The sequence below is a fragment of the Aspergillus chevalieri genome, chromosome 5, assembly GCF_016861735.1.
Source record: "Aspergillus chevalieri M1 DNA, chromosome 5, nearly complete sequence".
Classification (NCBI taxonomy): domain Eukaryota; kingdom Fungi; phylum Ascomycota; class Eurotiomycetes; order Eurotiales; family Aspergillaceae; genus Aspergillus; species Aspergillus chevalieri.
In genome coordinates this window covers 922,104-947,892 of record NC_057366.1, presented here as the reverse complement: position 1 = coordinate 947,892, position 25,789 = coordinate 922,104, and the positions used below count along the sequence as shown (strand labels likewise).

Genomic DNA, 25,789 nt, shown 5'->3' with positions numbered 1-25,789 from the left:
CAATTCCACTCAAAACAGACATGTCTATATTCTGCGAGTACTTAACCGTATGCTTGTCACACTTTCCAAGCTTCCGAGAGACGCTTCATGCATATCGGCTGCTGCGTATTCGTCACTATTGACATTGTCACCTTCTTCAAACACAAGAGCCTGTGGCCGCATGTTTCGTCAACTCAGACTGCTTATCGTCAACGAAGCTTGTTACTCTATTTTGGACGAAGCTAGCCCATTTATGATGTTGTGAGTGGGCCGTTTGACTAGCACGCTACAGAACAACGAGAGACGCGAACGTTCGCAACCCCAATACTAGACTACTAGTATATTGGTCCGTGAAGTATGGAGAAAGTCGGGCCGCAACGAAGCGTACAGAAGATTTCCTAGAGCAGCGAGCCGAAAACATTGGAAGATGATCTTGGTTGCAGGGTGCGTTCTTCGAACCGGTTATATTATAGAATGGTTGCTTACAGCGGGAAGCTGATAGATTGAATGAAGATGTATGTACAACTACCAGATACCCATCATCCATGCAAAAATACCATCCAAACTTCATTCCGGGTATGAGTAGAGAATAAAAATCACTCAAACATAAATGCACGTAATTACACCCTCCGCAAGTTATAATGGAAAATCCGCCATATGCCCTCAAACGCCTCAACCCGATCCTTCGCCTCGAAGAAGTCATACCACCTCGTCCGCCGCAGCTTCAACTCGTACCACGGTTGGTCTCCGTCAGACTCGGTTGTGCAGTCGCTCTCTCCCGTCGTTACGATTTCGAGATATCGACGGTGAACGCGTAGGTGCAGGATGGAGATGTGGTGGTTGATTGAGGACACCATGTAGATCTGTCAAGTTGTTAGATGGTATTTCTCACGGGCAGGGGGTTGGTAAGCATACATCATCGTATAGACTACCCACGGTCTTTCCGATCTGCATATACTTCATCTTTTTCTCCCAGAGACTTTGCCCCGGCTGCACAATGCTCCACCTTTCTGCATTCGACATCCTCCGTGGTCGCCGCATTGCCAGGAACGGGTGGTCGTATTTTGATCGTTTATGCGGTTTTTCCTTCTCGTGGTTGCTACTATCCTCCTCGGCGTGATGCTCGCCCTCTGGCCCATCGTTCGGCCCCCCTCCCCAGCGAGGTACCGTCGTCCACCATTGGCCCTCCCCGGGACGGACATCGGTAGCCCCCTCGCGCGCGCGTTCTTGGGCAGCTAGTAGCATCGCACCAACCTCCCGGAATATATCGCCGACGTCACCGATCCCGGAGCCGGGATCTTCTTCGGGAGTTCGAAAGGCAGTTTCGGCACGGCACTGGCCAACAAAGACCGGACCCTCAAGGACACCGCTCCGGGCCTGTGTTCGGTCCTTGGGTGAGCGGCCTGCCTCGAAGCTCATTCGGACTGGGAAGAGTAGTGTCTTGATGGCTAGTCGTGGGGGGAGTGTGGGAATGCTGACTTGGCAGCCAAAGGGCCAGGCAGCCATTTCGACAAAGGCTCGGACGGTTTCCTCGCGGGCGTCTTCGGGCATTTCGTGTCCGGCGCCAACACGGCGGCCAGTGTACCTTGCGACCGGTGTTCGAGATCCTGAATCGTTATTGGTGTTGCTACCATTTGTTTGTGCGGGCTGATCGACGTCCATTGTCGTATTTCTCTCTGATATTTGTGTGTTCTCATTGTCCATCTGCATCTTATCCCTCTTATCCTCCGGCTGCTGCTTTGGCGTAGAAGGGCGTTCGAAGTAATTATCCAAACTGGTGTCCCAATACAGTGCCATTCGCTCAAATCCCGCCCAGAACTTCCTCGTCTGCGCGATCCTCACCCTCTGACGACCCTCCCTAGGCGGCATCCGACTAACCTCCCGGAACCCATCGTCGTTCTCAACCAACAACTCATTCCTCAGCGTCTCAAACCGCTCTTTATCCGGATACCGGTTGTCATTGCCCATAAGTGCCGGTTTACCATCCTGACCCCCCTCCCCAGACGCGTTGTCCTCCCAAGGCAATGGTGGGACAGAGCTCGTAGTGTCATGTCGAACAATGCGCGATGCAGGGACCTCCCACTCCACTTTGAGGTTGAAGGCCCGGAACCTCGACGACGTGATATCCTGGGGTCGCTTTATGGAGACTAGGGCGTTGTATAGGTCTTTGAGGGCGGATTCGGCGTCTTCTTCTGTTGAGTCGGGGAGGTTGTAGATGGGGAAGTCGAGGGGAGTCGGAACGGAGGGAGGAGGGCGTTCTCTTTCTGGATCGGTACCTACAGGGAGGCCTGTGATTAGTTACGGAGTAGAGGTTAGCGGAATCCTAGACAAACGGAGAGAACGGAGCTGTCAAGGCGGGAACCCACCCAGGCCACCAAAGAGACCGAACATGGCCAATTGAAGATTGATTTGGACTGGTTGCGATTATATTGACTTTCTGCTTTCTGTCTATTCCTGAAATCCAGAATATATCGCAAGACGAAGTAAGCATCAAGACACAGCGGTACTGATGGCGGGAGCGACCCAAACAGACCTCAGGAACAAAGTCCAGGAACACGGCCAGAAACGGAAGATCAAACAGCAAATTCAATGTCGCAGAAACAATCAAATTTTATGGCAGAAAGTCGAAAGTGCGCAGGTGTCAAGACAAAAGGAGAAGTGAAAACTGGAGGGGACGTGCTGGACGTGGAGACGACAATATGGCCTCCGGGAGTTGGTTGGATCGCGGAGGCATCTTCGGTTTCATATCGGGCAGCCTTGTTGTCTTTCTTCTTGTTGTTTTCACGATGGAGCAGCTCAGCATTCTTATTTCCATAGTGAATGACTACTTAGATTCACTATACTAGCAAATGCTGTCACGGCGGGGTTTCGCATCGGGCCGTTGCTCCAACGGTTGACAATTACACCTACCACTATGCTACTGCCTACACCCAGTTCTCTACCAGTCAATTAGATCAACTCAACCGGCCCTGAAAAACGAGAAAGAGAACGTGTTACTCCTATCATCGGCCTGCCAGACGATCGCTCCTTCAAAGCCATAGCATAACCGCAGCGCATATTCTGGAGCGGGGATACCGCCGAAAAATGAGATCGAATGCTCATCTGTCTATCAAAGTACTTGTAATATGCACAGTCTCTCTGTTTACAACTTCGTAAGTACGGACTTTTGCACCATCCGGAACACAGTCCTGTCACATGACAAAGTCCAATGACATCACCTGATACCCACGCTAGTCCATTTTCGAAATGCTTTCTATCAAGTAGACCCTTTTCCAGTCAGGCATGTCTAACTGCAAGTCATCAGAGCCGTATTCAGTGACGACGGCCCTGCTCTCAATACCTCTCGGATAACTTGTCCTTCTACTCCTATGGCCAATTCTCCAAGCGAGGAAGCCCGTGGGATCAGTAGCACGGCTCTTGACACTTCTTCTAACGGGCTCAGGGAGTATATCGAACAAACAGCTGCTCAATGATTTCAACCAACCACAGTCACCATCTTTCAACTGCAAGATCATATAGACCCCAAAAAAGCCTTTTACATAATCCGAGACAACGTATTGCTGGCAAAAATTCCAGTGGTCTTTTTTAAAGACTTCGATATTGATTCTAGTGGAGGCGACAAGCTGTCATGGTTGAAATACTTCCTGGCGCCGATGCGAGATGAAAAATTCTTCGACAAGGAATGCGATCGGCACATTGGGCCTGCTGTCTTTGCCTTTGTTTAAGGTGAATCGGATCACTTCATCGGTTTTCCAGCAAAGCAACCGGACAGCAGTGTCTTCAAACCGCCAAAGAACCGGATTTCCTGAGCAGACTTCGAGGATGGACTCCAAAAGACGGCAACGATTATAGGACTCTTGACAAGCACGAACTCCTTAAGAAGTACGGACCCCTTAAGAACATGATGGAATTGTATCTCCAGCTACAGAACGACAACGAGAAGCCACTCTCGATTGGTATGCTCAAGCGCGTACAGGAACACAAGGAGACCAACGTCGACGAGCAACCCACGAACGGTACGTCCAAGCATTCACAGAAAGGAGTTCAAAAGTACCTTGGAAGCCTATGTCAACGTTCTCGAACCAAAGAAAGTGAATGGGACTTCGGACGATTTATTATTCGTCATCCGGCGAGCGATCCTACTCCGATCCTTACTCAAAAGGATGTTGAATATTCCAGAGGACAAAGAAATTTACGCTAGTTGCATGTGGACGGTACTATATCCGATACATGCTTGGTTGAAGAGCCCCAAATTTCAAGAGAATTTCGGATCATTATATCCAGGATCGTTATGTTTCTCTTGATATTAGTGGTACTCCGAACGCCCAGGCGGATGATGCAGATGGAACAGTTAAAGCTCGATTCGAGCATGTTAAGAGCTGCTGGTGCTGCCAGTGCTATTGGTGCAATGAACGGGATTGAGGAGGAGGAAGAAGAAGAAGAAGAAGAATGAGTCGGCGCAGAGTAAATTCTTCATCCTTCAATCGACTTCTGGTTGCCTGTGTTCATTTCAAAAGGCGTACTAGAAAATCCAAATCGGTAGCAATTCAAACATGTCGAGTAATCGAAAAAGAAGAAATAGATGAAGTCTGTAACTGATGAAGATATCTACATCGGGAAAGAAGCGGAACGGAGAAACGATGCGGACTAATGCTCGGATGGAGTACAGTCGATCAGACCAACCACACCAGTGTTTGATCTCCAATGGCCATGCATTGATCCCTTTCGGGCATTATTGATCATGAGACTATCCCCCCCGCGGTTTCAGCCTGCTCTCTCTCTCTGTCTACAAACTTCGGCTTATCCGGCTGAATGTCTGCTTTGGTCTTGCTAAGCGCCCGTTTCACGCCGGGTCGAGTTAGACTGCTGCTAATCCTGCTTGTTTCACCCCGCATTGGCCGATCTCCAGTGCTATCAACGACTGAATATTTGTCTGCTTCCTGCGATGTGCGCTATCAAACTATATGGAATTGCAAGAAGGATCACCCTTTTTATGGTACGAAGTTTCTGATCTCTTAATCGCTAGACATTCTTTTCAGTCCGAGTGCATTGCCGCGTTCCTAGTGCCTCACCATTCATCCTGAAACAACAGAATTCGACCTGGTGAGGGCCTCTGACACGGATTGTCATGGCTCTCCTCCGGGGTCACGCTGGGTCCTTCTGCCCGTCCTCTACCAGGAAAGCAAAAATAGGAATAGGAATAGCATCAGAATTATGCTTGTGTCTTTCTCCGGACTTTTTTTCATTTCTTCTTTCTCTCTCCCCTTCCCCCCGGTTTTCTTTTGTTTACTATTATCTGCTGCCCCTTGCGCCAGTAATATCACAATACTTCACGAACTATTACGCGCCACCTAATATTCGCCATTCCCTCTGAGCCCTCCATGCCGTGCGGTCCTTGACAATCCTCTGTTCGTTGGTCTCGCGGAGAACACTTGCCCCGCGGATTCGGCGAGATGTCGAGTCCTTCGGTCGTCTTCAATCGCGGCTTGAGATGTGCCAAAGTTAAACGAGTTTCTATTCCAGTGTCTGTTCCATCAGCATCGCCGGGGCCATTGTCACCGTTAGCCTCGACTTCATTTCCTCTACTCGCAACTCCATCGCCACAGGCATCTTCGGCATTATCGGGGGCGTATTCAACACCCTCGACTTTCTCCATTAGGCCGTCGACGTTGCTCGGCCCTCCGGAGAAGATCCACCCGACCATCTCGCTGACTCCGGAGGTTCAAGTCACTTCTCCCCCGAATGTTGGTGTTTTACCTCCCACGCCAGTGGCATCAGCGACCTCGTCTACGGGTTCGAAGACGGAGACAGATACGTCAACGCCTACTGTCGATTCTAGGGTATTCGGGGCCTCTCACAGTGCATCATCTTCAATTAGCACAACACCCTCAGCAACGACAACAGCAGGGACAGGATCCGTTGGAGACAGTTCAACTCAGAAAACAGACGGATCCAACAAAGATAACCTCCCCCGCGTAATAGTCGGGAGCATACTGGGTGTGCTTGGTTTCATCGCATTTGTTGCTTTAATATGTTTTCTTCTACTCCGGCGCCGGCGACGGATGTATGGCGATACCAAAAGTCTAAGCTCGAATGGGAAGCTCTCGCGAATTGACCGGAGTTCTGTTCCCACATTGACCAGTTGGGAACCGCGTCACCGTTCAGTGTTCTCTTTCCACAGTCCACCATCCGGGCAATCACCGCCCAACCGTCTACAACCTACGCCTACACCTGAACTGACACCTCCGAAACCAACCCTCTTCCACAACCCATTCTCCAAGTCCACGGAAGCCTGCATCGAGGCACAACTCGACCACCGGGGTACCCCCCCGAACCCCTTCGCAGACCCAACCTTCCAAAATAACAACAAAAATACCCGCCTCAGTCCAACATGGAAACAAGTCCGCCTCTCAAAACCAAACATCATCGAATGGCAACCACAAGGACAAAACAGCCTCGTCACCCCGCGCTCCCTCTACGGCAGCGACCACAGTCTGGGCAGTACAATCATCCTGCCTGGCCGGAATAGCTCCGTTGGCAGTCTACAGGTGATAAACTACCGGTTATCGAGTCCTAGCGCAACATCTCCACGAATAATTGACTTATCAACGAGAAGGGTTAGTGCGAAGAGTGCACGGAGCGCAAGGAGTGATCCATTTGATTTGGAGGTTCCCATGGATGCGGTGCACACGCGGGCATAATTATTGCTTATCGGGAAGTTATTAAAAATTGGTTTTGATGGCATGCTTTGGGAGCATGTCTCGAGATGCGATATGAGCTACGAAAACAGCGCAGGGATAGCATTGAGTGCTTACAGGGGGAGTTTGGTTTTGGTCTTACTTGTATTTAAGTAATGCATTGCGTGCATAATAACGATAGTGTGTAGTTGTTGATACCCGAGATTGAATATATTCCGTTTGTTCTATCCTTTTCCTTCAGTCTTGTAATTCTTTATACTTGGACTATGACTCCGGAAGCAAAGATATATAAACCCCGTATGCACAACGCTGACCAACAGTTTTAGGGAAATCAAAGAAATGTCTTCACGTCATACCGTGCAATATACACAAAACACACCAAACAGCGATCCAGTTGCTATGCCATCACCGTTGGCCATGCCATCATCAATGCGGGACGGACGGGACTTACTCCGCAGAGAATAGAAGTACAGGTGGGGTAAGTGAGCGCGTGCACTTGTGCTATGGTGTTGTCATTCCATGGAATGCTCAAAATGAGCGCTTCAATGTGAATTGAATTAGAGGCGGAGGGAAAGGGAAAGACGAGTATCCTAAGGATTAATACGGTGGAAAGAAAAAGAACAGATTAACGCGACCCAGTACATTGAATACAGTTAACACCGTTACGACATCAATAACAATTTTAACCTGAATCGAATGACATGGGAGGTCGAAATGGAGGGATCATCATCCAGTTGTCTTTGCCTTGTTAGATGGAGTCTGGAAAAAGAGAAATGCAAATATATCGAAAAGAAAATAAAAAATTCCGCAAGATTTCGTATCACACAAAGCGCCATGCCATTGTTTTGGGTTTATAAATTTTTTTGTTTCTCCATTCTCTTTCCCTCTGTCGAGGAAAAGATGCATCACATTTTCTCTGTTCCCGAACCCCATTCCAGGTTGCCATGTTGTACCCGTCCCGGATGAACCAAGCCACCGAGCCCAAATTCGAGAAAAGAAAACATCAACGTAGTCGACCGGATTCGGTGGGCTGATTAATTCCCCCAGTTCAACCTCCGCACCGCCAAACATCAGGGCATTTTTACTCCTGTCCCTGAGCCTGGGCGTTGCGCTTGGACTCGACACGCTCCTGCCGTCTTTCACGGAGAGCCTTGTTCTTGGCACGCTTAGCGTCCATCTCCTCCTTGAGAGTACGCTCACGGAGTCTCTCAGCCTTAGCCCTTTGGATCTGTTGTACGTAGTCAGCATCTCGTACTGCCAACTAGCCCCTGTCCTTCCAGTAGAACCAAGTATATCCATCCAACGTGGGAAAAACTTACGTGCTCGATGAGAGCGCGCTTGTGCTTGAAGGTGTTACCCTTGCTCAGGTGGTAGAGCTCGTGGTAGAGGTGCTTGTCGATCTTGCCAGAGGCACGGTAGCGGACGAGCAGGCGACGGAGAACACGCATGCGGCGCATCCAGAGGATGTGGCTGGAAGCAAAACCCATCAGCATTTCCTTCAGACATCACATATATCCGACATTTTCATCGACGGTCGATCGCGAGGACTCGAGGGGGAAAGAAATGTTGCATACCTGGGCATACGGGCCTCCTTGGTACCCTTACGCTTACCCAGGCCGCGGTTTCTGCCGATTCTGCGGGCCTCGTTGAGCTCACGGGCGCGAGCACGGGAGTGCATGGTCACGGGCTTGCGGATGATGAGGCCATCGCTGACGAGCTTGCGGACGGTCTGGCGGGAGTTGGCGTTGGAGATCTCGTTCATCTCATTAGGGTCGAGCCAAATCTTGCGCTTGCCGCAGCCCACCACGGAGGCGGCGAGGCGCTTCTGGGTGCGAAGGTTGACCCTGTGTAGACACAGATGTCAGTATCGTGTTGATTTGTGTTGCATTTTTTTTTTCGGAGGCTGTCGCCCCCTGATACACATTATTCTGAAGGGAAATTTCGGAGAGGTTCTTTGAAGTCGGAAAAAAAAAACCTCAAGAACAATAATTCCCCATATAATGACAGTATCAGGTTCGCACGATGGAACTCACATCTTGATGTCGGCGTATCGACGGTCGTTGGCGGATGGTGTTCGTTGCACTCGACTACGGGTAGAATTCCCAGTGAGGAGTTTGAGATACACCGGGTGATTAGCTAAGCCACTGTGCTCCTAAGCGAGTGGCTCCACTCTAGGGCTTGTGCCCCATACGCTTCCCGACTAAGAGCCGCAACTGGTTGGAGATCATTCTATTTGTATACAATACCCCGTACGATTCTTCATCTTTTGGCTGCTATTTCTGGCTGAGATGATGGTATTTTGTTTTTGACTCTGTTCATTGACTTGAATGCTCGGATATCGTGGTGGGTCCTTTAGTTATGGATCACGTGACACATACCGAGTATGTCATAAGTATGGGACAACAGACAGGACGAATAAGAACAATGTATTCGAACAACTTTTAAATAACATATACATCCGATGCAACATCTATCCACAATATGCATAGGCTCAAATAATTCACTCATCGAATGCCGCTTCCCCAAGGTCAACCTTCCCAATACTCCACACTTCCTTCTCATCATCCATCTCGTCGTTCGACAGACCCAGTCCGCCATGTCCACCCTCAGCCTCCTTACGCTCCCGAGCCTGCGTAGCAAGACGTAGTGCAACACGCTTGAAGTAGTCCGACATACTCCGCTTGGGTCCCGGCGGGAGCTCCGCACCAGCGCCAGCCATGTACTTGTCAAAGACGGCGCTTTCGGACTCCTCCACGGAGAAGATGGAGAGGAAGGCTGCTTCGGCTGCGAGCTTGACGGGGATGACGAGGTCACGGACGCAGGCGAAGATTGGCTGGGCGAGGAGGGCCAGATGGGGCCGGGTAAGCTCGGGGTGCAGTCGGCTGACAGTCCGGATCACCACCAGAGCCAATCGGCGGGTATCAGAGGGGATACCCGGTTTAATGCACGATGCCAAGGCCTCGAAGACTGTCTTGTTGGCTTCGAAGCTGCGGTGCTCATCCTCAACCAGCAGGTATTTACCGAGAGCAAGGACACTGTTGTCGGCGATGAAGGTCTGTTTCGAGTCAGCATCGCCCTTGCATCATTGTTTGGAACGGAGTGAAACTTACGTCCTGGTGCGACAAGCCCTGGCAAATAGCAGCTTGTGTCTCAGCTCCGAAGTTCTCAATCAGAGATGATGGCGACTCAACAAGCAGCGCATTGAGTCCAAGGACAGATGCATGAGATGGCTGCGGCACAAGGACACGGTTCCTAAGACGTAGTTAGCATTTGTTTCATCATAGGCGATATCGTAGTCAACTTACTTGATGAGCGGCCCAGCGGTGGCAGCAGGAAGAACTTTGACGAGAGCACCAAGCAGCTTGGCGTTTGTGATGGCCACGGAGTCTACTTGCATGTTAGGACTGTAATCTTTACTGTAGGCTGTATAGACTTACCGGTCTGATCGCTGGTGTCGGCATCGATAAGTCCAAGGATAGCATTCTTGGAGGCTTCGCTCATGTTGGAGCCGGCCTTGCCAACAACCTCTTGAAGGGCCTTCATCATGGCATTTTTCACGCCCACATCGGGCGTCTTCGAACCAGTAATGAGTTCTGCAATAAGAGGGTCCACCCTAGGAGTCAAGGTAATCAAGATACCAAGACCCTTGGCGGCTCTGTTACGCAGAGTCTCGCTGGTAGTGTCTGCAAGACCACGAGCAAAGGTACGCTGGAGCTGCGGCAGGAACGGCTTAACAGCAAGCGGGATCTTTTCCAAGAGCTTGTTGAGGGTAAAGAAGATGGCGCATTTGATGTCGACCGAACGCTCGGATACGACACGAATCAAAGGACCGGTTATCTGGGTGACGAACGCCTTCAGAGCATTGGCGTTCGTACGATCGATAATGTCGCCAATACCAAGAGCAGCCTGGGTACGCTGGTCCACGGTACCGTTGAGAAGACCTTGCAAGAAGATTGGAAGGATAGCAGTGATACCCTTTGGCAAGCTGAAACCCGGCAGGTCTGACCCAGGGACACCGACTTGTCGCACGATCTGGCGGGTAGGAATGGCCAACACTTCCATTTCCTCCTTGCGCATGTGCTTGGTGAGGCCGCTGAGAGCAGTCCATGCAGCCTTGACGACATCCGCGTCGGAGTCGCCGAACGAGATGAGCAGAACGCGGATAAGGTCCTGGTGGTATCTGGAATAGTCGAGAGAAGCGTCCGAGAAGAACTTGTCGAGATGCAGTGCTGCGTTGGCCCGGCGCTTGTGGTCGTCGTGCTTCAAGAGAGAAATCATAACGTTCATCATGACATTGAGACCATCATACTCATCAACGGAGACAAGAACGGTATCAAAGGCATTGGACAACTCTTGACGGTGCTCGTCGTCCTCGGTAGAGATCATGCCATCCATCAAAGAGTTCAAGATAGTTGGCAGTCTGCGAGTCATGGCAGAGGATGCCACCTGGGCCAGAGAAGCAATGGCCCTGGCATTGAACGCAGAAATAGGAGGAGTGAGCAGAGTCGGGATGAGGTTAGGCAGGATGATGTTGGCACGAGTCTGTTCGGTGAGCAGCGTCAGGAGTGCAGAAAGAGCTTGCTCGGCATCCTCGTCGTTTCTCAGGAGGTGCAGCAGGTAAGGCAGAACTTGGTCGACAGCCTTCTTGCCCAGAATCTGCTGAAGAGCGTCAAATGCTTCAGCGGCAGCCTCACGAACGTCCTCATCGTTGTCAACCAGCGCCACTCTAACGGTGGAAATGAGAACCTTCTCGTAATCCTCAAGGGCATCAACGGAAGCAGAAGTAATGAGCTCGCGCAGAGCGATACAGATACCCTGCTTGACGTCCACATCTGGCGAGGTACGCAGACCCTCCTCGAGGGAAGGCAGCAAGGTAGCCAGAACTGATTCTCCAGCCTTCTTGATAAGGTCTCCAAGGGCGTTGCTTGCAATAACCTTGTGCTCCATGTTCGACGAACCGAGGCGACGGATGATGAGCTGGGACAGAGCGGGGACCATGTCCTTGAGAGTCTTGGGCGACGCAACAAGCGCCTTCCAGACGGCCATCGCTGCACTCTTGACGAGACCAGAAGTATCGCAGCGGCAGATGAACAGGGCAGACAGAACCTTGTCTCTTCTCTCGGCTCCCAGGACCTCAAGCAGAGACTGTCCGGCCTGGGTCGCTTCCTCTTCCTCTTCTTCGGCCTCGGCCTTGCCCGAGATACCGGTGATACTGAACAGAAGGTCTCCAACCAGCTCGACGGAGCTCAATCTGATACGGTAGCTGTCATCAGCAAGACCGCGCTCAAGCTCTGGCAGAAGCAAGTCAATAGCCTTAGAAGAGAAGTTCTTGACCAGTAACCGACCAGCCCGAAGAGAGGTGTCACGGATCGAATCAACATCATCAGCCAAACCAGAAAGGATTGGGGGAATGATCTTGTTGAGATAGGTGGCAAAGCTGTTACCAAAGCAGGCAGGCAGGAAGATGAAGAGAGTCATGAAGCCTTCACGAACAGTAGCCTTGGAGCTGGACACGTTCTGCAAGATAGTTGGCAGAGTCTCCTCGAGTCTCGTCGTACCCAAGCCTGCAAGAACCTCCGACAGCGCCTGAGCAGATCCAAATCTGTCGCCTGCGCCAGTGTCGGACTTGAGTGTAGCCATAAGGTTGGGAATGAGATCAGGAAGAGCATCCTCTCCAAGCTTTTCGATAAGTGAACCAAGAGCCTTAGAACCAGTAGCACGAGTTGTAGGCACAGGGTCAACGATTGCCAGCTGCAAACCAGAGACGATGATCGGCAGGTGCGTGATAAGATCTTTGCGCTCAGTAAGGTGAGCCAAACTACCAATAATCTGGGCAGACTTCCGCTTGGTTGCGGATCTGTCACCAAGACCACGCTCAAGAATACGGACAACAAGAGCCAAAGAGGGAGCATCGAGGTAGTGAACGAAGGACACCTTGATAAGAGAATCCAAAGCCTCGTCTGTGTGCTTGGTCGGGTCGCTCAGGGCCTTCAGAAGGACGTTCACCAAGCTCTTAATCTCGGGGTTGCTGATAACCTCACCGAATCGCTGAAGACTGCGGTTTGCAGCGTTGCGCACTTCCTTGTGGGTGTCGTTGAGCACAACCGTGAGAGGAGGAATGATCTCAGGCAAGCTGGTTGCAAGTTGCTGGGGATCAAGGTAGGCCATGGCACCAAGCAATTCACAAGCTCCTTTCTGACTACGCCATTGTGTATCGTCGAGACCATCAAGCAAGGTGGGAAGAATCTTCTTCACACCGTAAGAACTGAGGTTGGCGAAGCAAGCCTTTGCTGCGTCAAGGCAGGCCTCACGGACGTCAATGCTCATGTCACCGAAGAGGGTAAGAAGCTGGGGAACGATCTGGATAACGTATGGCTCGAAGGTGCGTCCAAGAATCGTGGCGAAAAGCTCGTAAGCCAAAACAGCACCCTGTCTCTGGTGCGGTTCTTTCTTGTTTTCAGTTGCTTCCTTGAGGTGGCTCATGATCTGGAATTCGCGCAGCGTCGAGATACCTCTTCCGCTGACGATAGCAGCCAGACCGTACGCCGCACCACGCTGGGTAGCGTAGTTCTTTGTTTGAATAAGCTGGTCAAGCATTTCCTGGACATAGCCGGAGGTCTCAGAGGCGGACAGTCTAATCAACGGCGGTAAACAGTTGGCGACTGCGGATTGCACGCTTTCGGCAGGAGTGGGTAGGGTGGCAAGAAGTTTCTTGAGGACGGTCTGCAGACGTGGGTCTTCGGCCTTGAGATGGCGGGCCAGAGATCCATAGAGGACAACCACTGCTTCGTTAAGCAAATCAGATTGCTGGGTCGCCTTGTCCGATGTTTCGAGTGTAGTTTCCAAGAGCTGCATAAGCTCCTCGACCTTCTGCTGACCACGCAAAGCAATGACAGATCTACCACTTTCGGCCATTTGATCACGTACAGTAGAGCTTCGGTCGATAAGAGGCCCTCTCTCAATGAGGAAGCGCAAGAATGACACGATCTGGTCGCCCTCGAAACCGTTTGTCATGGCACCGAAGGCAAGGGCAATACCACTTCGGAACTCCCAGATGTCTGTCGTGTCCATCTTCTTCGGCATTCCGTACTTGTCTTTTTCGGGTTCCTTTGGCCTAGTTTCATCTTCGTACTTGGCCTGTAACTCTGATAGAATACCAGCAAACTTTGACGGGTCGAGCTCGATTGCGTGTGCCAATCCGCGGGCAGCCGCACCACGAAGCTGCGAGTCCTTAGAAGCCAGGTATGGAATGAGCTTGCCGTACGAAGAGTCGTCGACCTCCAGGGCGTTCTCTTCCCAGATCGTTTCCGCAACGTCGACGTTCTCCTCAACATGATCATGGCAGGCAAGCCAGATATGCTCAGAGAAATCAAGATCCGTCAAATCGATTTCAGCATTGATAGCTTGCAGAACTGATGTTCTGACAGAGACATCCGAGACAATGGCGCCTTCCAGAAGAGCCTGAAGCTCCTCCTGTCCAATGTTTGCCGAGATGCATCGGCAGAGGTCGAACAGAGTATCCTTGATCAACTTGTAATGTTGAGAGTATCTCTGCATTGCCGAGATGAGGTGCTTCAAAACCTCGACACGGGGAAGGCGGTTGTCGGAAACTTGTTCACACATTAGCGTCTGCTTGCAACGACAAGTGGTGACAATGGAACTTACATGAGCTTGAGTGGAAAGACAAGACTTCAAGAGCGAGCAGGACCTGTTCTCCTTCACCCTCCTCCTTCTCTTCGATACCGTTTCGGTTGAGGATCTGGAAAACTAAAGGAAGAAGATAGGCCAGAGAAGCCTCCTCAAGAGGGCGCTGCTCCGACGCAAACCGCACACGGTACAAAATCCTAGCAATGAGCTCTATTCGAAATAATTAGCAACCGTCAATCCTCAGCAAAGCACAGTTACAACACATACCGCCAAGAGGTTCTACCTCCATCTCAGGAGGAAGGTAGGTTCTCCCGATGGCTCGCAGCGTGGCCACACCAACAAACTGCCGGAGGGTCGCCAGACGAGTCGACAGTTTCTCGGCACATGAAACGTAGGCCTTCGACACGACATCACCGACGAACATGCCTGCGTTAGCCTCCATGAGACCAAGCAAAGAGCTCACAGCAGGGTTGATCCAGCCTTCTACATCAGTAGCAGGACCGGTTGCGAGACCCTGGATGATTCCTGCACCTCTCTCAATTCTCTTAACCTCGTAGAGCACCTCTTCGCGAATCTTGGCCTCCTGGGCGAGCTGGGCCTTAACTTTAGCCTGTTCTTCAGGTTTGAGTTTCTTTTGCGTCTGACCCTTCCTCTCAGCAAGTTGCGCTCGGAGCTCTTCCTCCCATTTCAGGGTGTCGTAGTCCTTGGTGTTCTTGTCAAGCTGCCTTGTCTTGTTGCTGAGGACATCGACAAACATTGTTCCTTCGGGAGTGCGCGCAATGGCAGCATCTGTCGGCGTGAATTTGGACAGGCGCTCGGCGCTGAGATCATCCTTGATCTGCTCGACAAGCTGAGGAATCATGGTGTCAGGCGCGACGAATGCCAAGTCTGCTGCTGCGCTCCAGATTGCCGCATCGATTTGGGGCACCTTAGATTGCACAGGGTCCTGGAACAAATCAGTAACTTTCTTGATGACTGACGGCAAAGAGCGAACAATATGTGACTTACCTCATGCACGCGGCTCAACTGCTTCATGAACTCGTCAGGAAGCTCACGAACGAGATCACCAGGGTCCGTGCCAGTCCTCAAGCACAAAGGAATCCATGCAGATCTAGGAATCATCTCTGGGCGACATAAGATGAGGAGCTCAACAAGTTGAGTTCTCAGTTCAGAAGCATGGCCTTCTTCAAGACTGGATGCCGGCGGGCAGATAGCTCGGGTCACAAGGTGCAGAAGACCTTCACTTCCTGGCCCTGCAGAGACGGGAGCCGATTCCTTCTCAGAAGTTCTGAAAGACAGAATCCAAGCCCAGAGACCGTCGATGACGATGCGGCCAGTTGTTGCCGGTTTCTTGAGATAGACATCCGACAACGTACAGGCGGACTGCTCTCTGAAGTTGGTGTGGAGTCCAGGTGAAGTGATTGCATAAATAAAGGCTTCGGCCCATGCGACCTTGGCCGCGTGCTCTGCAGCTTCGAACTTGGAGCTAGAAGCAACAGCAGCAAGTGCCCTCACGGCCCATTGGACTTCGGCTTGGGAAGCCAGTTTCACGTAGGCCCTGGGATTAAGGAGGAACGACGGTTTGGGGTTTAGGACCATCGACTGAGCCACTGTCGTTTCCAAAGTAGAACTGTCAGAACCTGTGCGCTCCAAGAGAGCCAGATAAACGTAGGCTGTCGACAGGGCGCCGTTTTGGGCAGATGGCACAGGGTTGGAAGCCACCTCGTTGAACATATCTTTCATTTTGCCGATGAACTTGGAAACGAGTGGCTGGACCTCAGAGCTAGCCTGGGTCGTCGAATCGGTCTCCCAAAGCACTTCTCCAACATTAAGTTGCCAGAGCTTCCGGAAAGGAATTCGCTTATCTGAAGAGCCCTTCACGATGGTGTTAATCACGTCATCGTTGACCTTGACTGCAGACTTGACCAGGAAAGCAAGGTGCTTGCTAAACGCCTTGATTTCTTGTTCCAGAGCAGGCTCGTTGGACTCACGAGCAAAAACGGGAACAAGGCCTTGGACAACTTCGGTTGAAAGAGCAACGGAAGGTAGCATAGCAGCAAGTGATTGGGCAAACACGGCACGGTGATCCGGGTTGGTAATTTTCTGGGTCTTCAGAGGACTGACGACCTCGCTCACGATTTTCAGAAGCGAACCCTCGGCCTTGGATTTGGCGAGCAAGGACTGGAAAGAGCTCACAGCACCCTGTCGAATCGCGGGATTGTTCGACTTCAAGCTCGAGACAAGATGCTTCAAGAGCCGGCACAACAAAATGTCTGACAGATCGATCTGCTCTGGCAAGGCAGCACAGAGGGCTGGGATTAAACCCCCGAGGGACACTTCCGGAGCTCTTAGAATCGCCTTCTCGAATGGTGGGATCAACTCAGTCTCTACATCCTCGTAGGTCATGAACGATGCAAAGAAATCCGACAGGCCATTGGCGATATGGGACGGGACCGCTGACCGGGATCCAATCAACTCCTTGGCGTAGAATGCAGTGATAGCCTTCTTCTGCTCCTCCAAGACCGGCTTCTGGGCTGCAAGACGAGCGCTGACTCCGCAAATCACACCCAGGAAAGGCGCATTCTTCTGTCCGGTTGTCGAGTCACTGGTCAATCGGCTGACAGACTGACGGACGGCATCGTCGCCCTTGGTTGACCTGAACACCGCACGCAAAGCACGTCTCGTAACCCTGAGTGCCGACTGTACAACGCTCGCTTTAGGATTCGCAGAGAGACAGATTTCCAGCGCCTTCGCATCCGCGGCGATGATATCCAACACAGGTTCCAGCGGCGTCTCGGACTCCATCAAATGCTGTAGCAACACCGAACACCATTCCACCAGCACAAACGCAGACGTAGCTGCTAACCCGGGCTTGGAAGTCTCCGTCTTCAATCTCCGAATAAGATACTCCACATCGTTGGTGCTATCGGTCGGCGGTTGGGCCTTGAGGAGCGAGCGGAGGCATTCTTGGACGGCGTGACGCGATGGACGATCGACATAGAGGGGATATGTTCTAAAAAGTAGTTCTAATAAATCTTGATGAGATCCTTGCGATAATTCAGTTCCTATAAGATATCACGAATCGAGTGGTTAGCAATCCCAATGTCCTTCCGCTGCGGCGGAGGGGTCGTACCGGCTCTATCGCGAAGTTCCTGGAGAGCACGAACTCTGCGAGCAGTCGAACTCGAAGAGATCAGAACCTGTAGACTCTCCAGGTCTCCGGATTTCACCTCTTGCCATGGGAAGTCGTCCATATTTCCTCAAGAGGGCATGTCGCCGTGAGGACTCAGTAGTAGTTTTTGGCTGCTCTGCCGTTGATGTTGTCATAAAAGTTTTCTTTTTTTCTATTTGTGGGGAGTCAGAGACAGACGTCAACCGCGCCCACTGCGCCCATACAGAAGGACCCTTGGATTCTTCTTGTTTCTTCCTCTTTTCAACTTCTTTTCTACTTGGGGGAATTTATTCAGTTTATTTAGTTACTGAATTTCCCCCTTCAATTTCTATTCATCGCGTTTCTGCCCCTCTTTCACTAACTACAGGTACATACTAAGCTACTGTCTAATCAGGAACAAGCACAATGCCTCCAAACAACAAGAAAAAGAAGAAGCCCGCGGCCAACCCAGCTCGAGGTTTCGCTACCACCTCCATCCCCTCCAAACCCAAGCCGGAATCGGCCACGTCCACCCCGCCAACCGCAGCAACAACAACCCCAGCAGAGTCCAAGCCAACCTCCGCAGCACCGGAAACAGATCAGGCCACTCCTGCAGAGGGAGCTCAGCCCTCTGAAACACAGACAAGAGACACGCAATCACTGCAGCAGTATACACCGGAGCAGTTGGAGAAGCACCTGGAGGACGCGGAGCTCCAGTTACTGGTCGAGAAATACGCGTCAAAGTGCAGAAATGATGCCGCTCGACATGTGACGAAGCTGGAGACGGAGCGACGGGTCATGCGACAACAGGCGACCAGTTCGCTGAACGTCCTCGAATGGCTGCCGACGGATGTGTTAAACCGGATCCTGAATCTGGTTGAGACGGAGGAATGTGAGCTCAGTCCACAGCCAGGCGCGAAACGGACATTCTCGGAAGAGGACCTATATATGAAGCTATGGACCCTGAAAGAGACCTTGATTAGACTTGGATTCCCCGAGACAAGGGTAGATGAAGCTTTGAAACATCTTTTGCTCTATTTTGCAGGCAATCCTGTTCCTACTAATAGGGATGCTTTGTGGAATTTGGACGAGATACTAGACTGGTTTGCTCTGCACTGTGATCCCGCTGAGCTTCCGTCTTATGCTAGGACGAGTGCGCAGCTGCCTAAAGATTCAGATAAAACGATATCCTGGATAACTGGTAAATCTAAGTTCTTCGTGCTCTCAGTAATTGACAAGAAGCTAATACCCGTTTTCTCTCATTAGAGGGTGACCAGCCAAAGTCCGGTCCCGCGCAAGATGAGAGCAAATGGGTTAAACCTTCTAAACCCGAGTCCAAAGCTCCTACACCCCCAGCGCTGGACTATGACTCAGATAGCTCGCTTGAACCGGATACCTTGGTCCCTAAGTATCTGGAATTGCAGACCAAGCTGTACAGCCTCTACCCAGACCTCTACGATAAGCCGAAGAAGGGGAAAAAATCTGGTCGGGACAACACGGACAGTGGCTCCAGCGATCCTCAAATAGCGAAGGTGCAGCGGAAGATCTCCAACATTGAAAAAGACGTGCTTTTCGACCGTGAAGAGGCCGAGTACAAATGGAGAGAAAAGCTCGAGGATCTCAAGAAAGAGGCTTCGTTCTTCCGACGTACCCAGCGCGAGGAAGAGAAGCCTCCTCCGGCTGAGGATCAAGAGCAAGCAGAGGAGACGAAACCGGAGTCGGAGTTGGAGAGCGATGTTCTAGTCGCTGCTGGTGACAACGAGAATACAGACCTGCTTGGAGACATGTTTGGAGCCGAAGAACCAGAGCTGGAGTCTGGTGTCATCCTTGAAGAGCTGAGCAAAGCTACGATGTATGTGCGTGACTTCGGAAAGTTCACTGGTCTCAGTCCTCGAAGGGTGTTAGAGGAAACGTGTAAGTCTAGGTATGTCGTGTCTATCACCTACGGTACGCCTTTATGACGCCTTTATGTGACTGACAACTCTCCAGGGATACCGCGTGCAAGATTATCTTCAAGGACTTTTCCGCTTCATCGTACCAGAACAGAAAGGCGATTGAAGTGCGATGGTCGAAACCGCAGGAAGTTCCGTTCGATCTGTCGCTCGACATGGTAACTAACAAATCGAGCGCGTACGCTACATACGTTTCTATGGACAACATTGCAACGCCAACTCAACAGCAAGCTGAAGCATATGTCTCCACGTTGGCTCTCTTCATCCTGTTCCCACAGAACTCCAAGGAGGGCAAAGCCTACATGCGACTCCCGGCAGTCTGGAGGGACCTCTGGACCGAGCTTGCGACCGTCAAGAAGACACAGGAGGATGAAATCGACAAAAAGACCGTCACTTGGTTGAAGCAACTTGTCCAAGAGAATAACGGCGGTTTCGAAGACGATGTCGTGTTATCTGATAACTTCCGCAGGAGGAACGGCACTGCCAGCAAGCCCGAAACACCGGTGAAGACGGTGCCCAGAGAGAGCCTAGGGTCCAACGATCAAATAGCGCAGGCATGGATGGAAAAGGCCTCGACACCCTCCTTCCACCACATGATGCAGGGCCGAATGAATCTCCCTATTTGGGATTTCAAGGAGCAGATTCTCACCACACTGGACACTCACCGTGCCCTCATCATTTGCAGTGAAACTGGTAGTGGAAAGAGTACACAGATCCCGTCGTTCATTCTCGAGCATGAGATGCAACAGGGTCGCCCTGCGAAGATCTATGTGACAGAGCCTCGGAGGATTTCCGCCATCTCGCTAGCACGTCGTGTCAGTGAAGAACTGGGAGAAAGCAAGAATGATGTTGGGACGTCCCGGTCTCTGATTGGTTTTGCTGTCAGATTGGAGAGCAAGGTTAACCAGTCGACGAGACTAGTATTTGCGTAGGTTCTTTTCCCTTGATGTCAAATTACTTGGGCTCACACTTGACAGGACTACTGGTGTTGTGGTACGAATGTTGGAACGCCCGGACGACTTCCAAGATATCTCGCACGTCGTGATTGATGAAGTTCACGAACGTTCGATTGACAGCGATTTCCTTCTCATCGTTCTTCGACGATTGATGCAGAGAAGACCCGACTTGAAACTCATTCTCATGTCGGCCACTCTCGAGGCACAGCGTTTCTCCAACTACCTCGGCGGTGTCCCTGTTATGAACATCCCTGGACGAACCTTCCCCGTGGAAATGAAGTACCTCGAGGATGCTATCGAGCTGACAAACTACCGGTTGACTGAGAACGAATCGAACACTGTGGTCGACGAAGACACCGAAGAGATGGCCGAGAACTCGCAAGGCGATGCTGGTGGTGTTCAGTCAACGCTTGACGCTTATTCGAAGCAAACTAGAGAAACGATCCAAAACATTGACGAATACCGTCTTGATTACCAGTTGATCAAGAGGCTGGTCATGAAGATCGCCTCTGCGCCTGAGATGTCGCATTACAGCAAGGCAATCTTGATCTTCATGCCTGGTATGGCGGAGATTCGTCGTTTGAATGACGAGATTCTCTCTGAGCCAGCATTCCAACAGGGCTGGATCGTTCACGCGCTTCACTCTTCTATTGCCAGTGAAGATCAAGAAAAAGCATTCAATGTACCCCCGGCGGGAATGAGAAAAATCGTTATCGCTACCAATATTGCGGAAACTGGTAGGCTTGCTTGTTTATGACGTTCATAAGGACTGGGTGCTAACTTCCCCAGGTATCACAATTCCGGATATCACTGCTGTGATTGATACGGGCAGAGAGAAGACTATGCGGTAGGGATATTTCCTGGCTTTAAGTATGAATGTCACTGACTGGCCAGGTTTGACGAGCGACGGCAGCTGTCGAGATTGGTCGAGTCATTCATCTCGCGGGCCAACGCCAAACAGCGACGGGGACGAGCTGGTCGTGTCCAAAACGGCATTTGTTTCCACCTCGTTACCAAGTATCGCCATGACAGATTGGTACGTTGTGTTTCATACTGGCTTATATTCTGTCCAGCTGACATTTGTAGCTCTCTGAACAACAAACACCCGAGATGCTCCGTCTTTCGCTACAAGACCTCGTCCTACGGGTAAAGATCTGTAAACTTGGCGAGGTGGAGCCGACCCTCCTGGAGGCCGTCGACCCGCCATCTTCGAAGAATATACGGCGGGCAATCGACTCCCTTAAGGAAGTCAAGGCGCTTACCAACACGGAGAATCTCACCCCGCTTGGAACGCAGCTTGCCAAGTTACCATTGGACGTGTTTCTCGGAAAACTGATCATCCATGGGGCATTCTTCAAGTGTCTAGACGCAGCCATTAGCATTGCAGCCATCCTATCATCGAAATCCCCATTCGTTAGCACAATGGGATCTAACTCGCAGAAAGAGGTGGCGAGGCTCTCGTTCAGAAAAGGTAATTTTCTGTCCTTCGGTTTGCCGCCTGGGTTACTGGCTAATGTTTCCCCACAGGTGACTCGGACTTGTTGACTGTTTACAATGCGTACTGCGCCTGGAAGCGAGCAAGGAGCACACCTGGATCAAACGAATACGCCTTCTGTCGGAAAAACTTTCTCAGTTCACAGACGCTGCTTAACATCGAAGATGTCAAGATGCAACTGGTGGTATCCATAGCCGACGCAGGACTTTTGCAACTGGATGCCTCGCAAAAGACCTCTCTGAACAGGTCGGTCACTACTCAATACCCGATGATTGCCGGTCCAAGACCCATAACTAACGCCCAACAGAGCCCGATCCGGCGGCCGCAACCGTCAATTCTTCACCATCCCCGAAGAGTACGACATCAACAGCTCCAATGACACAGCAATAAACTCCGTCGTCGCATGGAGTTTCTACCCCAAGCTCCTCACCCGCGAGGGTAAAGGATGGCGGAATGTCTCGAACAACCAATCGGTCACGCTGCACCCGACCTCGGTGAACAAACAGGCAGACGCATCGGTGAAATGGGTATCATTCTACCATCTCATGCAGGCTCGGAATCGGAACTATAACGCGCATGAGACAAGTGCTGTGGATGATTTCGCTATTGCGCTGCTGTGCGGTGATGCAGAGTTTAAGGTATGTAACCCCTCCTTTCCCTCCTGCTGTGCGCCCCACGGTAGATCATGTGAGATACTGACCTGGTAATACTAGATGTACTCTGGGGTGATTTCCATCGACGCCAATCGGATCCGATTCGCAGTGCGAGATTGGAAATCTATGCTGGCGCTGAAGGTGCTCTCTGCGAGAATCCGGGAGATCCTCGCTGGCACGTTCCGTGAGCCGCAGAGGAGGCTGTCGTATAAGCAGCAGCAGTGGATTGAGATATGGCAGACAATCTTTTCGCAGGTGAAGCAGTGATTTGATTTGTTTGATTTGTAGGTGTCCCGGTGTCGTGGTGTCTATTGGTAAGGCTGGGATTATTGAGTAGAATAGGATAGGATCTGGGATAGATGTTCGGACAAACATATGGATTGAACATAACGCCAAAATGAAATTAAATGTCTAATGAATCAATCTAACCTAGTAATAACTAAAGTTCATCCCCAAACGTCCTCCTGCCATTTGTTCTTCCTCTTAATCGCCTTGGTCCACTCATTCGTCTCGTCTTCTGCCCATCCTTTAGCTTTTCGCATCTCCTGGCTGACCACTTTCTCGACTTCTCTTGCCATTCCAGCACGTCCACAGATGTACAGGTTTGCCCCCTGATCCAGCAACTGGACCACATCGCCGGAGTACTCCTCGACCCGATCTTGCACATAGCGTCTCGGCTCCCCAGCATGCTGGTACCTCGAGAACGCGGTAACGATCCTGAGGCAATCACCAATTCCACCGTGCTCCTTATCTTCCTTAGCCAATGCCTCCAGTTCCTCCCGATAGATGTAATCCTCCTCGGGGCTCCGACACCCAAAGAACAAAATCATCTCACCAACCGGCTTCCCGATCGAGCGCAACTGCCGCCTCTCAGCGATAAATGCACGGAACGGTGCTAGACCTGTTCCCGCGGCGATCATAACAAGCGGCACAGCAGCCTGGATGGGCAGCTTGAATCGAGTACGGCGGAGATGAGCGAAGACCTTCTGCCCCGTCTTGCCCTCGTCTTCAAGGCGGAGGGCGTTATTCGGCCCATCTGTCGGGTATGTAAGACCATATGGGTGTGTTTCCGGCTTCGCAGTAGCGAGAAGGTAGTTCGATGTAACGCCGTGGACGAGCTGGTTCGGGTTCTCAGGGACGGGGGATGAGGAGACAAGGACAGTGATTGAGGGCTTGCGGGGAGCAATGACGCTACTTGAAGAGATGGAGTAGTAGCGTGGCTGAAGGGGGCGGAACGATTCGACGAGGAAGGAGAGCGGGATGCCAGACCAGGCATTGTTGCTCTCAGTGCAAACAAAATGTAACAACCGACCGAGAGTGATGTAATTCCGGTTGAGCAGATCTGCGTACGCGGCTTTGTCCTGGCCCAGATGGAGGAGTTGGGCTTTTGCCTCCGGGGTCGGGGCAAATTGGGCTAGACCCAGGACAGTGTCACGGTTGACTTGGGCGCAGATTTCGAGATAGTAGCGGAAGAGGGCGTCAATGGTGGTTGGGGTTGGAATGGCGACCTTTGTTGTTGCTGGGTCGAGAGACTTGATGCTGATGGGTGTCTGGCCGCGCTCGGACGAGACGCCCAAAGCTTGGAGGAGCAAGTCTACCTCGATGTCTGGGTTGGATGGCCAGACGGCAAGGTGATCACCGGTTTTGTAGACCAGTTCGGGCTGGGTGGTGATGTCAAGGTCAATGTGCAGACAGTGCCGGTCAGAATTGTGAAAGAGTTCTTTGGCGTTCTCGATACCCAGGACGCGGACGGGCGAGCTGGTCTTGGAGGCTTGCTTGTTGTCCGGCTCACCGTGGTTGAGGTCGATCGGCTCTAGGGACGTGTCTTCATCAACCTGTAGGATGGGGAGGTATCTAGGTTCCGACTCGTGGAAGCCCAATTGGTTCCTGAAGACGGCAAACAGGTCATCTTTCCAGGTCATAAAGTCTTCTTGCGTAGCGCCTTCAGCATCGTTTGCCTTGGCCACAGGCATAAGAGCACGGGCGCCGAGCTGGTCCAATCCCCCCCCAACAACATCGACTACCCGGTTGTAGAACTTGTAGTTCGAATTCCCAAGACCAAAAGCCATTTAGCGCAAGTTTTCCAGAGAAACTCCGCCATCTCTCTCGCCCTTTTGAACCTTTGTAATCCACTCCCAGAACTCCGTAGTATTGTCGCTCGGATCGCCTTCACCATACGTCGAGAGAATAAAGATAGCCAGTTTCCCCTCGGGAATCAACTTTATTGTCGCAGGATCATAATCCGACAAATCAGCCGTCATGGTCTCTTGTCTAAAGCGCATCGAAATCTCCCTCGCCAACCGACTCGCGAAACCTTCTGCCGTCCCGGACTGCGAGCCCCAGAAGACAACGATGTTCTTGCCCGTTTCTTCGAGCTTCTGGGCGATGTTCCGCGTTTCTTGATGGACGTTAGCAGAGCCACCATTTTCGAGTTGGGGACGTTGGAAATAGAGGTAGTTTAGGGGGTCGGGTTGGTCCCAGAGGAGGCCGCGAGAGAGGTATGCGGCGTAGGTGGTGGACATAAAAGCGAGAGCAGCATAATCAGCTACGCCCGTTGGTCTTAACAATTGGGCGAGCTGCGCAAAGTCTGAAGGCCATTGTGCAGTCATGATGAATGGCAATTGAGGGAATTGATTATGGACACTGGTTCAATTGGAACCAAGAGGCATCTTTATAACTCCCATAGCTATCGCGCTTCTCGGGGAATTGGGCTTGACCACAACCACATCGCGAGGATTTTTGCTCAACAAGGGAAGAGATTCCATCTTTGACATCCCCGTCCATACTATGGTACAACCTCCGCATTTCATTGTTATTGATGGTATCCACCCGGGTCTGTCCCGTGATGTCAGAGATCGCCGTTCCACGTTTGGGATATTACCCCAGATGGCCATTTCTGAAAATGCGGGGGATAAGGTGGGCTCGAGAAGAGGAACATTCCCCGCCACGACATACAGGGAAACTTTCTCCTTTCGGTAAGCCGATGGCGGGGAATGTCTCCTTCGGCTTCGTTGTTTTGATCAGCTGCAAAGGCAAATGCATCTTCGTCTGGCTAGAACATGGAAGTCTACAGAAGGTATTGGTAGTATTGGGGAATGGATTGTCTGCGATGCAACGTCCGTACAGCTACACGTGACTGGTTCAACCCTGTGTGCCGGGAAGTTTATACCAATTACTGTCCATTTACTCTGTAGATAGAAAGAACGAATGACGTAATCCACAAGCGAGCTGCGCACCCAAGTGAGCTGCGCACCTCCG

At 51.4% G+C, this 25,789-nt stretch overlaps 7 protein-coding genes across 7 annotated transcripts; 3 read left to right on the top strand and 4 right to left on the bottom strand.

The window, feature by feature from the left end:
* Positions 1-599: 599 nt before the first annotated feature.
* ACHE_50335S (uncharacterized protein) lies at positions 600-2,370 on the bottom strand (the record flags this gene model as incomplete). The annotated part of the gene is made up of 3 exons (XM_043280040.1): positions 600-842; positions 895-2,267; positions 2,346-2,370. The coding sequence occupies 3 exons, from the start codon at positions 2,368-2,370 to the stop codon at positions 600-602; spliced, it is 1,641 nt and encodes a 546-aa protein (XP_043137659.1).
* A 1,510-nt stretch (positions 2,371-3,880) lies between these two features.
* On the top strand, positions 3,881-4,432 carry ACHE_50334A (uncharacterized protein; the record flags this gene model as incomplete). The annotated part of the gene is made up of 2 exons (XM_043280039.1): positions 3,881-3,995; positions 4,290-4,432. The coding sequence occupies 2 exons, from the start codon at positions 3,881-3,883 to the stop codon at positions 4,430-4,432; spliced, it is 258 nt and encodes an 85-aa protein (XP_043137658.1).
* Positions 4,433-5,432: 1,000 nt separating this feature from the next.
* ACHE_50333A (uncharacterized protein) lies at positions 5,433-6,680 on the top strand (the record flags this gene model as incomplete). The annotated part of the gene is made up of 1 exon (XM_043280038.1): positions 5,433-6,680. The coding sequence occupies one exon, from the start codon at positions 5,433-5,435 to the stop codon at positions 6,678-6,680; it is 1,248 nt and encodes a 415-aa protein (XP_043137657.1).
* Positions 6,681-7,758: 1,078 nt separating this feature from the next.
* ACHE_50332S (60S ribosomal protein eL19) lies at positions 7,759-8,905 on the bottom strand (the record flags this gene model as incomplete). Its single annotated transcript, XM_043280037.1, has 5 exons — positions 7,759-7,905; positions 7,997-8,147; positions 8,252-8,521; positions 8,711-8,813; positions 8,869-8,905. The coding sequence occupies 5 exons, from the start codon at positions 8,903-8,905 to the stop codon at positions 7,759-7,761; spliced, it is 708 nt and encodes a 235-aa protein (XP_043137656.1).
* A 272-nt stretch (positions 8,906-9,177) lies between these two features.
* On the bottom strand, positions 9,178-17,578 carry ACHE_50331S (putative translational activator; the record flags this gene model as incomplete). Its single annotated transcript, XM_043280036.1, has 8 exons — positions 9,178-9,732; positions 9,788-9,929; positions 9,983-10,064; positions 10,115-14,287; positions 14,343-14,534; positions 14,592-15,270; positions 15,333-17,389; positions 17,458-17,578. The coding sequence occupies 8 exons, from the start codon at positions 17,576-17,578 to the stop codon at positions 9,178-9,180; spliced, it is 8,001 nt and encodes a 2,666-aa protein (XP_043137655.1).
* Positions 17,579-17,901: 323 nt separating this feature from the next.
* ACHE_50330A (putative ATP dependent RNA helicase) lies at positions 17,902-22,798 on the top strand (the record flags this gene model as incomplete). The annotated part of the gene is made up of 10 exons (XM_043280035.1): positions 17,902-18,676; positions 18,742-19,399; positions 19,465-20,355; positions 20,405-21,120; positions 21,173-21,230; positions 21,278-21,419; positions 21,470-21,854; positions 21,911-22,124; positions 22,186-22,516; positions 22,592-22,798. 10 exons carry the CDS (start codon positions 17,902-17,904, stop codon positions 22,796-22,798), a joined length of 4,377 nt encoding a protein of 1,458 aa, XP_043137654.1.
* Positions 22,799-22,977: 179 nt separating this feature from the next.
* ACHE_50329S (NADPH cytochrome P450 oxidoreductase family protein) lies at positions 22,978-25,140 on the bottom strand (the record flags this gene model as incomplete). Its single annotated transcript, XM_043280034.1, has 2 exons — positions 22,978-24,567; positions 24,652-25,140. The coding sequence occupies 2 exons, from the start codon at positions 25,138-25,140 to the stop codon at positions 22,978-22,980; spliced, it is 2,079 nt and encodes a 692-aa protein (XP_043137653.1).
* Between the last annotated feature and the right edge of the window lie 649 nt (positions 25,141-25,789).